General features: G+C 45.0%; 1 protein-coding gene across 1 annotated transcript in view; it reads right to left on the reverse strand.

Annotated features, from left to right (window-relative positions):
- The window catches only part of HSD17B12 (hydroxysteroid 17-beta dehydrogenase 12), a 367296-nt gene that overhangs the window by 101934 nt on the left and 249396 nt on the right, over nucleotides 1-15966 (reverse strand). The window contains exon 8 of the mRNA XM_069221808.1: nucleotides 6356-6437. Coding sequence (XP_069077909.1) covers nucleotides 6356-6437 — 82 coding nt within the window. The remainder of the gene's footprint in view (nucleotides 1-6355; nucleotides 6438-15966) is intronic.

Below are 15966 nucleotides of genomic sequence, written 5' to 3' on the forward strand. Positions count from 1 at the left end.
AAAGGAAGGTCCAGTAGGGTCGACTGCACATCAGAGGAAAATCCTGAGTTACGAAGCCAGGCCTGCCTCCTCGTAACTACAGCAGTGCCCATTGCCCTAGCAACCGAGTCAGTTGTATCCAACTCAGATTGGATAACCTGAGTTGCAGCTGCCTGAGAGTCAGATACCAGGCTTAATAACTCCTGAAGAACCTCGGTGTTCGTTGATTTAATCTTGTCCATCAGGGTATAAATGTAACTTCCGAAAATGCATGTAGCATTGGTGGACTTCAATGCCATGCTACATTATGAGAACACCTTTTTGGATGACATGTCCATCTTCTTGGAGTCTCTTTTTAAGGGTACAGCTGGAAAAGACACAGGAGCAGACCTTGCTGAGCAGGAAGCCTGGACCACCAAGCTTTCAGGAGTTGGATGCTTGGAAAGAAAACCTGGGTCAGCCGGTGCAACCAGATACCTCCTAGCCACAGATCTATTGACGGCTGAAGAAGACACCAGCTTCTTCCAGACTTCCATTATGGGGTCCAGTAGCGCTTCATTGAATGGCAAAAGTGGCTCTGCTGATGTAGAGGCAGGGTGCAACACTTCCGTCAATATGTTCTGCTTGGCTTCAGTCACTGGCAAAGGGAGGTCCAGGAAGCCAGCTGCCTTTCTGATAACAGAATTAAAAGTGGCCGCCTCCTCTGTGTACTCCCCAGGTGATGACAAGTCCCATTCAGGGGAGGTATCTAGGCCACTAGCAGTGTCAAGTCCAAGGAGACCCTCACGAGAATCCTCGATCTCCCCTTCCTCCAAGGCTTGCCTCTGGTATTCCTGTTCATCAAGGAGGTGGAGAGCAAGCCTCCTTGAGTGCAGCCTCTTCTCTATTCTCGGCGTCGACATGGCGTCAGCAGACATCGAAGAAAGACGCCGATCGTCGGATCTGTCAGACGCCGGGTCTACAGACACCATAGTTGTCTTCGGCGCCGAACGAGGAGCCGAAAGGTGTGAAGACTGTCCCGGAGTCGGAGGAGGTCTAGACTGCGTCACTGGCTGAAAAATCGAAGCCGTAGGAGCCGAAGCCTCAGGAGCCGAAGCTACCTGAGCCGATCCCGGCGCCGAACCCACGTTCCCTAGGGGGAGAAAGGGCATAAAGGGTGCCGGTCGAAGTGGAGCCGGAGCACCCATGTTGAAGGCCAAAGGGCCCGAAGGACCAGCCGGTCCACCACCTGGAGCCATCTGCTGGAAGATGGAAAACATCGCATTCAGGAATGCGGTACTGTCAGCTCCAGGGGCCGGGAAAGCCGGGTACTGGGGTGCCTGGTTCGAAGGCGACACCGACCTCGACGTCTGCAAGGACGGAGAAAACATCTGAGGCTGCGGAACCTCGAACACAGAAAGAGGATGGCCCGATGACATGGGTGAAGTCCGTGAAGCCGGAGATGGTAACGGCGTCGTCGGCTGGGGAGTGACAGTGGGACTGACTTCCCAAGTCTTCCGACGTTGAGCCGATGGAGACCTCCACCGAGACCTCTCCCTACTCGACCGGCGCCGTGAATCTCGACGACGCCAGGAGTCCCGATGACGCCGATGAGACTTCGGTGACGACGACTTTCGATGATGTCTCTTCTCCTTTTTCGACTTCGCAAGAAAAAGCTTGGCCTCACGCTCTTTCAGGGCCTTAGGATTCATATGTTGACAAGAATCGCACTTAGCAACATCATGGTCGGAACTAAGACACCACAAACAGTCAGAATGTGGGTCCGTTACCGACATTTTACCACCACACTCACGGCAGGGCTTGAATCCTGACTTCCTTTGCGACATTGTAATCTTGCAAAGTAAAAAATCGCCAAAAAACAAACTGTAACTGACGATACAGCAACAGTAGCTCCCTCGAAGATAACCGTTTCGAATGGCACGGAAAAAAGGGAACTGACGTCGGCAAGGACCTCTTATTGCCTGTATGACGTCAGACGGCGTCGCGTGGGCAGTTGTGACGTCCTCGTCGACGTGCAGAAGCTAGGAAGAAGATTTCCGTAGAATGCTGGCGCAATGGGAGTATTCATTAGGTGAGGAATCCACAGGTAGTTGTATCCATCAGAATCTGGGTTTTTTGGCTGCTGGAACATTAAAAAGGTACATATTCAACCTTTTAATATACAGCACCCTGCCTTAAGGCTCCATAGGCCTATCTTAAGGGTGTCTTACATATATAAAGGCGTATACAAAAAAGGTTTGGTCTTTGCCTTTATCTTAAATGGCAAAGTTGAGTTAGCAGTTTTAAACTGCTATTCCAGTCTGCAGTGGCAGACTGGGAGCTATGTTTTACTTGGCTGTACGTGGAGGCTACAACTACTGCTGCAGTCCACGAGAGAAACCTCAGTCTACAGACCCGAGGTATCCTGATACCAAACTAGGGGCTTAAAATTAAGTTGGGCTATGCCAACTGGGGGTAGTACCTAGTAGTCAACATGGGGGTAGAAAGTGGGGGTAAACCTGCAAAAACCCAGTTTCTTTCCACATAGAGATAAGTAATACCCCAAAGAGCAGAAGCTTTGATTGTTATGGTGTTTAAACTGCAAAGCATAACCCATGCCCCTCACCATCCCCGACACCCACTCGTCCCCATCAACAGCAGGCAATGTGATCAGGATAAGACCTCAAAGCACAAGACGATAAAGGAGCATATATGAGAGAGAGAGATCCGAGTGCTCAGAGCTGAAAACTCAATTCAGCAAGAAGCACTCACATTTCATCATGGCCATGGTCCAACACTTTACACTAACCACACAACAGAAAGTACCAAAGGAAGCCCATTAACCACACTCCAATAGCTCAAATGTAGTACTAATAAGGAGCAGGAGACTGTAGAGTTCAAGTCACCAAACCCAGGCTACCAACTCTATTAGCAACCAGAACAGTAACAGATTACGGTCTTGATCATCCACAGGCTCCTGACTCAGTAAGGAGAAATCAAAGTGACTACAACCAAAAACTCCATCTCAAGGGATCAAGGAGCAAAAAGTATCCCTCCAGTCTAAGACCTCAAGTCTAATCCCTTCAAGGAATGAGAACAAAGATGGCACAGAATTTTAAATCATCAGGGAGTAGATCAAGAATCCAAAATAACCACCACATAACACCTTCCAGACTTAGCAGAAAATACCAGTGGAAGACAAGGCAACTAGGTTTCAAACCTCAAAACCAGCAAGAAGCACAAGAGAGAAACTAATAGACAGATGATTAATTCTCATACTTTCAACTCAACAGAAATGCACTGGGAGAAGCCAGAGAGTATAATCCATGAAAGTGAAGCTGAAAGCAATCTGGTTACAACCTCTAGCCCAAGCCCAGCCTGGGTATAAGAAAGAACCTGCTAAAACAAGGATTAAACTACAGAAACTAAAAGTGATGTTTTCCAACCTCAAAACCAAGTCCAACAGGGGCACAGGAGGAAAACCAAAGAATAACCCACAGACTGTAAAAGCTAAAAAAAAAAAAAAAAAAAAAAGTTAGTTACAACCAAAACCTTAAACTCTGTGCATAAGAGGGAATTCAAACATGAGCGGGAGTAACTTTGGCCCACACTTCATATTTCCTGTGTGTTAAGGTGACCTTAAGGTAATCTGGCTAAACAAAAACAAAAAAAAACACTTAACAAAAATAAAAACAGGCCCAACCCAGGAAGAGCCACAAGAGAGAACCATTGTGCAAGAATTATGTACCCATGGTGTGGAGTACTGCCACAAACACAGGACTATGACATGGAATTCTGCCAAGAACATATGGCTATGCTGGAGTAAAAGGAGGAAGTTAAGTCTACCACTCCGAGCCCCGGGGCAGGGGGAGAATAAGATACAACATGATCTTGCCAAGGGTTAATCCAAAAATCCAGACTTAACAGTGGCAATTCAGAGACACTGGAGAAAACAAAGACTGACTACCTTAAAACAAGGTTCAGTAGCTCTAACCACAGGACATCAAAGACCATACAAGGAAGCCAGCATTCTCAAAACCAGCACTGAGTATAAAAGGAAACCACCCCAATCAAATTCTAATAAACAAGCTAGCAGTTCACCTGGGAGTATTCACAGCGGCCAGCATGGTTATGTATCGATGCTATATACCCCATACTATTAAGAAAAGAAGTTAAAAAAAAAGCCCCATTCTCAGACTGCAAGCTCAACAGTAAGCAAACAAGAACAGCTTGACCAATGATTATGTCACAGGCTACTGCAATGATAAGGTGAACTCACAGAAACAGAATAATTACAACCAAACAAGTTACATTCCTCTGGTAACACTCTTTCTGATAGAGACCATCTAGCTGCAGATTCGTTAACGTTTGACTATTCCCCAGGCATCAGACTGGATCTGGAAACTTTTGAGCAGTATCTGAGCGAAAGGAGGTGGCAACCTAGTGGCCCTGCATGGATGCCGTTCCACTACAGAAATGAACTGGCATTTGGGGTCATGGTGGGTAGTGCGCTGACCTTAAGACAATCGGAGCTGCTTCCTCAGGTGGCGAAGTTGGCAAAGTGACCGAGGCCACCATGGGTCATGGCAGAGGAGTCTGGGCAAGACAAGTGCAGTGGAGCCAAGGGTGGACCCACCAGTGGTATTCCAGGTGGAAGGACTTGGGTCTCCTTCGGGCCTGAAGGAGCCAGATGGAGCAAAGTAGGCATACACAGAGCAAGAGCATGGCTGCGCAGAACTCTTTGATCTAATTTGATGTGACTGAAGGCCCCAGAAACTCCAGCTGTGCCAGAACCAGCCACAGGATAGGCTCTGAAGTCCACCGACTTGGGAAGTTATCAAGTGTGGTAACCCCACCACACGCTTGCTCAGGTAAATGGGAGTGACAGGAGAGCGGAACCCCACTTTGACTTATGTTTCCTATTCTTACCAGAGGATTTGAAGGGCGATGAAGACAGACCTCCAGAGTGGCTTAATCCACTCAAGTAACAGGACTCAGAGCTGTCTCAACATGGTCTTTTTCTGCTTGGCAACTTAGTTTTCTCATTTTCCTGATTGCCTTCTGGTTCATCAATGCAGTCGCTGCAGCCCTTGTAGCCGTGGCTGGACACTAGGCACACCTGATGGGGATAGGTCACAGACATTTCATTTCAGCAGTTCCTACAGGGTTTAAAACCTGTTGTCTTAGAGGGTGACATTCTTACAAAGTAGAATGTTGGTGCAATATCGAGGTTTAAGTGCCTCAGACAGAAGAGGGAGTGCTGAATATGCATCTAGTGACACTGAAAGAAAGGAGCGGACATCAGTGTGCAGGAGTGGTGCCTATATAGAACCCACAAATCATTCCTGGAGTGGAATGATGTCAGTTCACAGCCTCAAGGCACCACCTTCTGGTGCACTGAGGTACCGCTTAAACAACTCTGGATCTAGTCTGAAGCTTGGGGAACATCCAAAATGTGAGGACTCTGTGGCTACAAGTCTATTAGAAACTCCATATAATAAGACAATATGGGAGTTCCACTAAAGAGACAACGCTGGTCCCACACTGCAACCTCCATGCTTAGCAGGAAGTATAAACTGAAGCTAAAGTAATTAGGGTCAAATACCTCTGGACTCATGCCCAACATGAAGTAAGAGGGAACCTGATAGGTCTCTTGCTCTCAACTCTGAGGATATAAGTGGAGAAGTGAGACTCTTAATACATATTCATCACAATATGCCATCACTTCTTAGACCATGCTAGAAAGTGAAAATGAAGTGGATGTAAAGTCAACTGAAACTTCCCCTACAATCTGGGAACCCTATTAAAGAGGAATCAACACATCCTCTCGAAAGCCCCAAGCCAGTAATCACTTAAAAAAATAACTCATGGTCCAGTCAAGGACATACTGATACCGGCCCACCCAGCCCTGAGGACAAAATGGATCAGTTATATAACTTTGTAAATCAGTCACTATTAAAAGGGGAACAAGTAAGTAACAATATTCAAAATCTCTGAACAACAGTAATAGTTCAGCAGATCTAGCGGCCAAGGGATGATGTTGGGTTAATATGTTTAAAACTGAGCCCTTTGCTCTAGGAGCCAAAGGGAGGCACTAAACGCAATAAAAAAAAAAAATCTCATTTATAGTTCCTCTTTTTCCGCAATCTTACAATAAGCACAACTTGCTAAATTGAGAGTATCAGGCACTAAGACTGCACACAATGGAACACATTGTCAAGAAAACACTTCGTTTGAGAATCCTAAGACTTCACCCTGAGGGTACTATTAGGGTGATCAGATGTGCCAGAAACTATTATGTTATATGTTTAATGTTTTCTTGCTCCATTATTTACTTATCCATTCCAAGGCCACATTTCTGTCAATAAGGGATTCCGCCTAGCCAGAGCAGCCTTACCTTGGTAGCAGAGTACACCGTCAACAGTGGCACTGGATACAGGGCGCTGGCCGATGAAAGGTTCAGGATCACACCTTTAGACCTGCCAGGTGAACATGAAAGACGAATCAGAGCAGGTTCTTCAAAGTTCAACAATCCCACGTGATTCAGGGATGGTGTGTTTTGTCGCACCCCCCCCCTCTTCCACAAATTAATTTTTATTACTTCTGTTCCAACAAGCTACCTTTGCCGACTTTGGAGCACTTTTGTACCATGTGGGCAGCGAGAAGTGGTGAATGAAGCCTAGGTTTAGAAGGCACTTAGACTAAGGACTGGGACAGCAGGAAGGGACAGGGAGGGAGGAAATGAGACTATACTGTGTAGTTGTGTTTTTGTACTGCACAGCTTTGGTGGGCTAACAGATACAATTAACATACAGTCTATCATGCAGCGCACAACAAACTAACCACAAACTCCACCACAAAAATGCATCATATATAAAACACCCTTCATTCACCCAACACTGCCTAAGAATGCTGCATGGCTCAGAACATGGAAAAACACAAGACAAACATCCCAATTATCAGGAAGAACATTCAGAAAGATCCAGCATACCACATAGTTATTACTGTGCCCACAACAGTGGTTGCTACAATGGTATACCACACACCAACCAGCCATTCTGTAGAGAACTTCTAACATTCTTCCAACACAGTCTGCTAACAAGGCCCTCAACAACACATGAACACCCCTGTGGGCACGCATGCAAAACATGCTTTCCACATTATGGGCAAAGGCCCACTTTGGCAATCATGCATAGGACACCGCAGTCAGACTTGCACTTAAGTGAATAAGACCAAAGCTCCCACAATGACTACAACACAGTAACAAATCAACACCAACTGAACCAGACATCGGTCTGCAACAAAAACCAGAGGACACTGCTGAGTCTCGCCAGGCGGCCGAAAGCGAAAGGAGGTATACCAATGACTGAACGTGTGCCCTACTAATGCCTGTAACATTTCATCCGACAACAGAGTGTGTGGATTCATTGCACACGTGCAAACAAACGCAGGCCTCGAAAAATCATAAAATTTTTACCAGACCTACAGGTCGAGTAGCTTGAATCTACTCGACCTAACTAATGTACTTGACCCGGAAGTGGTTCTTGAAAGGTGTGATCCCAGGCAAATACTGTATTTTACAGTCACCTTTTTCTTCATTCTCACATACGAGTGCACCTTTAAATATGTGAGTTCAGCATTTCTGCTGTAAAAAAAATCCTCGTTTGATTAAATACACTAAACGTTTGCTCCATGTATAATAAATCTAGCCCACATATAGGGTACACATGATCCATGCATGACTTGCCTCTTAGTTTTCTAATAGCTTTGCCATTAGGACGGGAGTGTTTCTCAGTTTATGTTTAAACACTCACTTTTAATAAATTTAATACTACAGCATGATGTGGTAGGTCACTGTCATTTACAAACAGTAAATTTCCAAGGAATGTCCAAAAACCTTCCTACTATCTCGCAGCTTTACTGATAAAACTATATAGTGTGTCAACAATGTGTGAAAATTGGGTTTCAGAAAACATTTATCATTTGCACATCACCAAGTAAAGTGTTCTGACTTTTTTCATTCTATTAAAATATTTTTGTCATCACACAGAAGTAGAAAATAATGGTCTTTCACATCTACTGAAATAAATTTTGAAATGCTTGTAAAGTTGACTTAGTTATATAAATGTGTTAGGAAACACCTGATACCATAAGCCTTTCATTTCACATATGAAAGACAGTTCACCTTACAAAATCCTGGAACTCTGCAGTCACAAGGAAAAGTATTTGTATTGCAAGAAAAACTGACTTTTGACCTCTGCCTCTGAACACAGAGCAAAATGTGACAAGAATAAGATTTAAAGGCATCTTAATTTCTAGTTCAGTTTCTGACTAAACAGAACACCTGTTTTGTCCACTCGCACCTGTTCTTTGTCCACTCGCCAGAGGGGTCCAGTGGAATCTTAAAAAAACAAAAAAAAAAAAAAGGAAACGACCTCCTGAAAATAAAGCTCACCATAGCAAGTGGTTGAGTAGATTTTTTGAGCCCTGAACGGGATCCTGAAAAGAGCTATTCACAAAAGACCAGTACTCTGCTGCTCCTCTGAGTCACATAAAAGGGTGAAAGTATGAGCAGTGTACCCATGTCCCCACCTATTGTGCACATAAAGGTCCTGCTCCAGATCTTTGTCTCCATCTTCACTTGTGTTACTTGACTATCAATGTAATGGAGAGCAGTATTCCAAATGCAAGAAGTCACCACTGAAAGGGAAGGTAGCCCTTATATATGTGCCTGAGCATTTGCAGGCTTCACTCTTCATGTAGGCTCAAACCACAATGTGGCCATCTGATTATCTACCAGTAATTTGGCCATCACCCTGCTGTTGCTTTTTCATTATTCGTCTTTCTCTGGTCTCGTGGAGCAAGTTAGTTTTTGTGTAGCAAACCCACAGCTGAATATGCAGATCTTAACAGGGACTAGTTTTAGCAGTGTGTGGCCAAGAGCAGAAATGGATCAGATAGGTTTCAAAGAACATAACAGACACATACGGTTACTACCAAAGATGAGGAGATCTGCCCAGTCTTTGCAGAACATGACAACATGATGCTACCAAAATGTTTTGCTGCCATGAACTTAGCAAGGAACAGGGATCAGATCAAAAAGAAATACAGAAAGAAAACATATTTAATATTTTCAATAGGACAGGAAATACTTTTTTGTTAAGAGAAAATTACCCATTTATTCAAATAAACTGAAGGGTTGGCAAGACCAAGGGAAAAAAATGTATGCAATTTGAATTTAGCTAAAGCAACCAGTATGTAGCCCAGAGATCCAGGCTTAGCTGCACTGTTAAGTGCATCCCAGACCCTGAGCTCAAATGCTAAATAAATTATAATGGACTATGAAAATTCTGCTCTTCAGCCTGATGTCTACTCTCCTGACCCCACAAACTTCAAGCCCCGGACTGTTCAGTGTCCGCTAGTTGGCCGACAGAAGACCCTACCAAGACTGGGGTTGACACATAGGACTGTGATGGCTATTATCTGCTAGCTGGCAGGTTGGTGGAGAGGACCATACCAAGACTGGGATGAGGACATGAAGAATGCAATGAGTATTTATTTATTCATTTTAAACAAACTACATGCAGACTGCAGAGTAAGATGAGTCTCCTGAATGAGGGCTGCATCCATCAGATGTCACTTTATGTAGTGATATAATGTATCATTCATACCGTTGACATCACTCGTGAGTAGTCCCTATCATCCCATTTCTTCTTGCTGCCTTCTCTATTGGGACATTAGCAATGGGTCTACTTGTATATAACTTCAGGTTGCATTTGTCTCTCAATATAATCAGTGCCATAGCCCTGCCTGCATATGCATCGTATTCCCTTCCCAGCCTTTCCCAAACTGCAGTGCTCAACCTGCAGCGAATGATGCCCTCCAAACGCCCACATAATCTACTCTTCACCAAAATCTGTAGGCTGAAGAGGTGAGACATTCCTGAAGGAGAGCATGTCCAGCTCACAACCCACTGGGAAGTCACAGTGGTGGCCGCATACAAGATCTGCAGACATTTCACTGCTGGACAAACACCAAAAGACTCTGCATCGCTATTCGCCTCGCAGTGATTGACATATTTTTAAGTGGTGCACGTCCTGTACCTCCCACCCAGTTAAGTCATCATTATCAAGAGACATTTTCTCCACTGTCTTCCACATTGTTCCTACCGGAGCCACAACTCACTGAGTAGTTTCTCAGGGGCTTCATCACCTGTCCCAGACTTTTAAAAGGTGCTAACCCTTGGCCTTCTGCAGTCACAGTGAAGTCAGGAAACAGCAAAACAGAGGATCCAAAGTATTGCAGGTTTTGCTTCTCCCATACCATTCAGAAAGATGAATCATGGTCTCTGTAGTGGGTGGCGGTCCCAGGACTGATCTTAAGGATAATGAGCGCTGCACCCTTTCCACCACCGACAATACAGAGAATGACTCTGCCAAGCAGAGTCATTCTCTTATTTCTTGGGTTGGTAGACGGTGGCATCCCCACAATACTGATGATGTTGCATCACTATCTGGCTTCAAGGTCTTCATTTTTGGAACATATAGCTTTGAGTGTGTCACAGCTTTGTTCTCAATCTCCGGCATTGGCATTCAAACCATGCAGAGTTTGGAGGCTTGCTTGTTCAGCCTCTGACAAGCAGCCCATACGATACGACAGTGGCTACATGTTCTACCATACAACATTATGCAAATATAGTCTTCCAAAGGCTGAGCAGGCATGCAAGTACAGAGGGAGAAAGTGCAGCGTCTGTCCATTGAAACTGGGTAGTTTCTCATTTTATATATATCTGCAGCGACATTAGATTCTGCTTTCATGCTAAATGTGCATGCTTCCAAAACTGCACTCCGTACCCATCGCCGCAGATGGCTGGGTGCAGAGTACCTGTGTGTGAGGGCACCCCTGCACTAGCAGAGGTGCCCCCACGACGATTTTCCCAGACTTCGTGAGTGCAGGGCACAATTTCACATGTGCACTGGACATAGGTCACTACCTATTTCCAGCTTCACAATGGTAACTCCGAATATTGCCCTGTTTGGTATCACATGTTAGAATCATACCCCAAGGGTTTTGCAAGCATTGGTTTTATGATTTCATGCACTCTGAGGGCTCCTTAGAGGACCCCCAATACTGCCATTACAGCCTTCTGAGGTTTTCCAGGCAGCCCCAGCTGCTGCCACCTCACAGACCTGTTTCTGCCCTCCTGTTGCTCAAGCAGCTCGAGCCCAGGAAGGCAGAACAATGGATTTCCTTTGGGAGAGGTGTGTTACACCGTCTCCCTATGGAAATAGCCTCAGAGCCTCTGGAAATGCGTTGAAGGGCACAGATGGTACTCTCCTTGCATAATCCAGTCTACACCGGTTCAGGGACCCCCACAGACCCTGCTCTAGCATGAAACTGGACAAAGGAAAGGGGAGTGACCACTCCCCTGTCCATCACCACCCAAGGGATGGTGCTCAGAGCTCCTCCAGAGGGTCACTGGGTTTCGCCATCTTGGATTCCAAGTTGGCTGGGAACTCTGGGAGCATCTGAGTGGCCAGTGCCAGCAGGTGACGCCAGAGCCCTCCCCGGATAGGTGCTTACCTGTATAGCTGGCCAATGCCTCTTTCAGGACTATTTAGGGTCTCTCTCTTGGGTGTTTTTTCAGATTCAGATTGCAAGACTCCAGAATGAATCCTCTGCATCCTATACTTCACCTTCTTACCGAAGAAACTGCATCTGGACCCTCCAGGAACTCTACAAACTGCAACAAAGAAGCAAAGACAACTTCTACAACATTGTAACTTCAGCTCCTGCCAGGAACTGCTTCTAGGTCGTGCATCCTCCGAAGACTGCCGGTCTTCAGTCTGCAGCAGAAGAATGAAGGAATCTCCCTTGAAGTGAGGGAGTCACTTCCCTGCTTTAGCAGTGCCCCCCCCCCTTCTGCAGCGATGACTTGTGGCTTGGGTCCCCTCTCCTGACGAAGTGTGTGGATCCAGCATCACAAGTGGTAGACTAAGTGGTCCCGACGGTCTTGATGTCGGACTTTGGTGGTGATCAGAGCTTGCCTCCCCACGCAAGACAGTAGCCTCATGCACTGAGTTTTTTTTTTTTTTACAGTTGCCAAGGCTTGTTGCCATCTTCCCACAAAGTTCTTCGTGCACCATGCAGCTACAGACTCTAGCACTCTATCCTGCGACGCAGATTCGTGAGTGGTTCTACGGTGGTGTGGGATGTCTGTGTAGTGCTGCGTGAGCCTCCTTTTGCACCTTCTGTGTCCCAGTGCTGTGGGACTCGTGTGTGCGCTGCCTGGTCTCCTGAAGGCTCTGAGTTGCTGAGAGCCCCCTATGACTCTCCCTCCTGGGTAGAGTCCGCCAGGTCCCGGGCAGCACCATTTCCCGTTAACTGTGAGCTGTGCCTGTGCCAAGGCTTGTTGGCGGAACCTAGTGACGCAAACCAGACTACAATCATCCATTTATCGTGGATCATTATCTGCACCAATCAGGAACCCGCATTCATCTTCTTGGGTGCAGTACTGAGTGTTCTTAACCAGTGGTTCTGCTTTTGCACCTTCATCTGGGTTAACAGGGGCTCCTGTTCTCCCTGGACTCTTCAGTGCTGCCTGGACTTGGTCCCCTTCTTCCACAGGTCTTCAGGTCCAGGAATCTATCGTTGGTCTTGCAGTCTCTTCTGGTTCTCGCATAATCATATTTCTCGTGTTCTTGTGTATTCTAGGAAAGTTACTGTGATTTACTCCAGCTTTCCTGGGCACTGGGGTAGGTTCTATTACTTACCTTTGGTGTTTTCTAATACTCCCAGCGACCCCCTACACTTGCCTAGGTGGAAAACCGACTCTCTCATTCCGCTTTTAGTATATGGTCCTAGGCCCATTTCTAACTATTGTGATTTTCACTATTTGCACTGTTTAACTGTTTTTACAGCTATGGCTGCATACTAGTGTATATAATGTGTATTATTTCCTAAGGGAGTATAGTCTCGATGGTATTTTTGGCAATTTTGTCACCAAAATCAAGTACCTTTATTTTTGTAACACTGAGTATTTTCTTTCATTGTGTGAGTACTGTGTGACTATAAAGGTATTGCATGAGCTTTGCATTTCTCCTAGATGGAGCTTGGCTGCTTAGTTGCAGCTACCACTAGAAAGCCTGGCTTCTAGACACTGACTACATTTCACTAATAAGGGATAACTGGACCTGGTATAAGGTGTAAGTACCTTAGGTACCCACTACAGACCAGGCCAGCTTCCTACATCTAGGTAAGCATATTAAGGGGGGGTCTTCGGACCATAGAAGCAAAGGGATTGGGATTTCCAAAAATGGTGATTCCCTAATAGGAAATCACAATTTTGTAAAAGCAAAACCATTGGTACGAATGGTTCAGCATTTCCAAAGCTGTGATTTCCTCATAGTTAAATGAGACTCCATAGGAATTGCTATTAGGAAATCTCAATTTTCTTACATTCCATTTTGCATTTCCTAAATAGCAATTTCTAAGGATTTTTTATTTAGGAAATGAAACTTTTGTACATATGGGCCTAAATGACTAGCCCAGTACCTTACTAGTCTCCAGTGAACTGTGTCCTGTAATCTGTGAAATGAAAACCAGAGACGTTTGACCCAATGTACTGGAAAGAAAGACTGTTGAAACCAGTTACTTGATACACAAGTCTATTATGTCATTGCAAATGGGAATCTCATTTCACTAGGGGCAGTGGAGTGGGCAGTGCTCTTCACTTCTGGGACATTTTTATATATTCTCAGCAACCAAGCCTAAATCCTACTGCATGATGTTGTTAGCTGGGTGTTCGTACAGTGTTCTTTCAACGCCAAGGTATCTTGGCACTAGGAAGGTCTACAAATTACCCCACCATCACCCCCCATGCAGAAGACTATTCAGATAAAAGAAAAAAAGATACACATTAGATAGTATCTAATAGTTAATTCAGGAGCCCTGGAGGAAGTGTACATAATTATAACTGTACTTGATAGTACAGAGTGTTCACTCTTTGGTGAGAGAGTTGAGCAAGAGGTGTCAGACCCATGTAACCAGGTCAAAACTGGGGACTCCGCCTGATGCCAAAGCATCCAGTAACCGCTCTACAAGCTAACATATTGAAGCAGGTTCTTAAGGATGGGCTCGAGTGTGCATACACACTAAGATACAAATACAGGGTAGCCGCCTAGCACTTAAAATAATTTAGTTTTCATTAAAACAATAGATAAGCAATAGGGATAATGTGGCCAGTGTCCTGGTAGGTCACAGGATCCGCTGCCCATACCCCATGAGCAATCAGGAGTTTTGTCAAAGAAAATGCAAATCACTTTTAGGCAACAGAGTAAAAACTTGCGTCCATTAATTGTTTATCGGCCAGTACCAGGATAATTGTACACAACCTGCATGTGCAGCCCAGCATCTCGGACACCTGTCAGTCATCGAATGACCCTTCCTATAGAAGAGTTATGGCATATAGTATACATGGTGCAAATATGTTAAACGCAATAAATGTACCTATAGTACATTAGATACCAATTTCACACACAAACAAGTGGGCAAGCACTTTTTATTGAGATGGTACATATAAATCCTCGAGGTCCCACCATCACAATAGTAGTGAAATTAACAAGCTGCAGATCCCCACAGATGGATTTTGGGAGGAAATGCAGCAAAGATAAATTCAGTATAAAGATCAATATTTTTCGTATGTACAATAGTTTACGCCCCACAAACCAAAACACCCTCCAACCTCAGGAGTTAATTATGGGCGATGTGAATACCAGGAAAATAATAAACTGAAATACAAACATAAGGAATACAAATAACTGGCAAAGTCAAGAGGAAAAAAAAATGGTCAGTACCCAAGGTGAATTAAAGTTCAAACAGCTGAACTTTGTATTTCTCTTTGTTGAGTTGATTAGAGCCGCACTGGAACAAAAGGCACAAGAACACAGCTTGGTGAAAATACAAAAGCCAACATGTGTTTCGGCCAAAATGGACTTTATCAAGGCTAGTGTTGCCCACAGATCATGGTATGCCCATATCACAGGCACTACAAGTAAATAATGGTGAGGTTTTGTCTGATGTCCAAGGTTGAAGAGAGAAATTATGTTTGTGTTCTTGACTTGAGCTTTGGAGTGATGCAAAGATCCTGGTCTAATTGGAGACTGAGGGAGGATGTCATGAAGAGGGAATCGATGAACAGAATAGATGTGAATCAAAATTAGGCCATAAGCCAAAACAGGAGCTTGCAGGCACTGTAAACAGACTGCAATTACCCTGTAAAGTCTCACCACTGAGCATCTACAATTGGTCACTGAATGTGTCAAAGGCCTAAATTCTGTCTGCTCATGTGAGAAAATGAATACGTCGACTCCTACTAAGCACCATTACAAAGTATGTGAGGATGTCAACTGGTGTTGAGGCCCCGTTTGCTTTGTGTTCTAGAGTCAAGAACTGACCATGGACTAACTGTTAGACCGGACTTCTCCAAGGACTCCATGACAGCCAGTTCAGAAGGTAAAAGGAGCAAGGGGTTATGCTTCAGACAGGAGGGACTGCGAGTGATAATATTAAGTTTAGGCCCACTTTTTTTTCCTCCTTTCCCTTCAGACTCTGTAAGAAGTTGCAACCACCCCTACTTCAGTGTGCGGCCTCAGCAGCCCAATCTGCAATAGTGGCTGTACCGAGCCACTGTATTTACCAGCTCTCAGGTATTCAGCGTGGAGGTGTAGGCACCGGGTGGTACCACTACCGCAAAAAAGAAAAAAAAAATGTCTTTGCATGTAAGATAGTAGAGCTCCAGTTGAGGTATCTGAAAGCCACTCTGCTCATATCGAAGTACGAGAACACCCCCCCCCCCCCAATTGAATGTGTGACTGCTTGTCTCCCCAAACAAGCCCTGTACTCTTATCTAAGCATGGAGAAACAATTCTTGTTAAGTCGGATGGGGACATTGATAATCAGGGATAGAAATCTTGAGACCGTCATTTCAATGAACGCTGTCCTCCTAGC

This window comes from Pleurodeles waltl, chromosome 3_1 (assembly GCF_031143425.1).
Source record: "Pleurodeles waltl isolate 20211129_DDA chromosome 3_1, aPleWal1.hap1.20221129, whole genome shotgun sequence".
In the NCBI taxonomy this organism is placed as follows: domain Eukaryota; kingdom Metazoa; phylum Chordata; class Amphibia; order Caudata; family Salamandridae; genus Pleurodeles; species Pleurodeles waltl.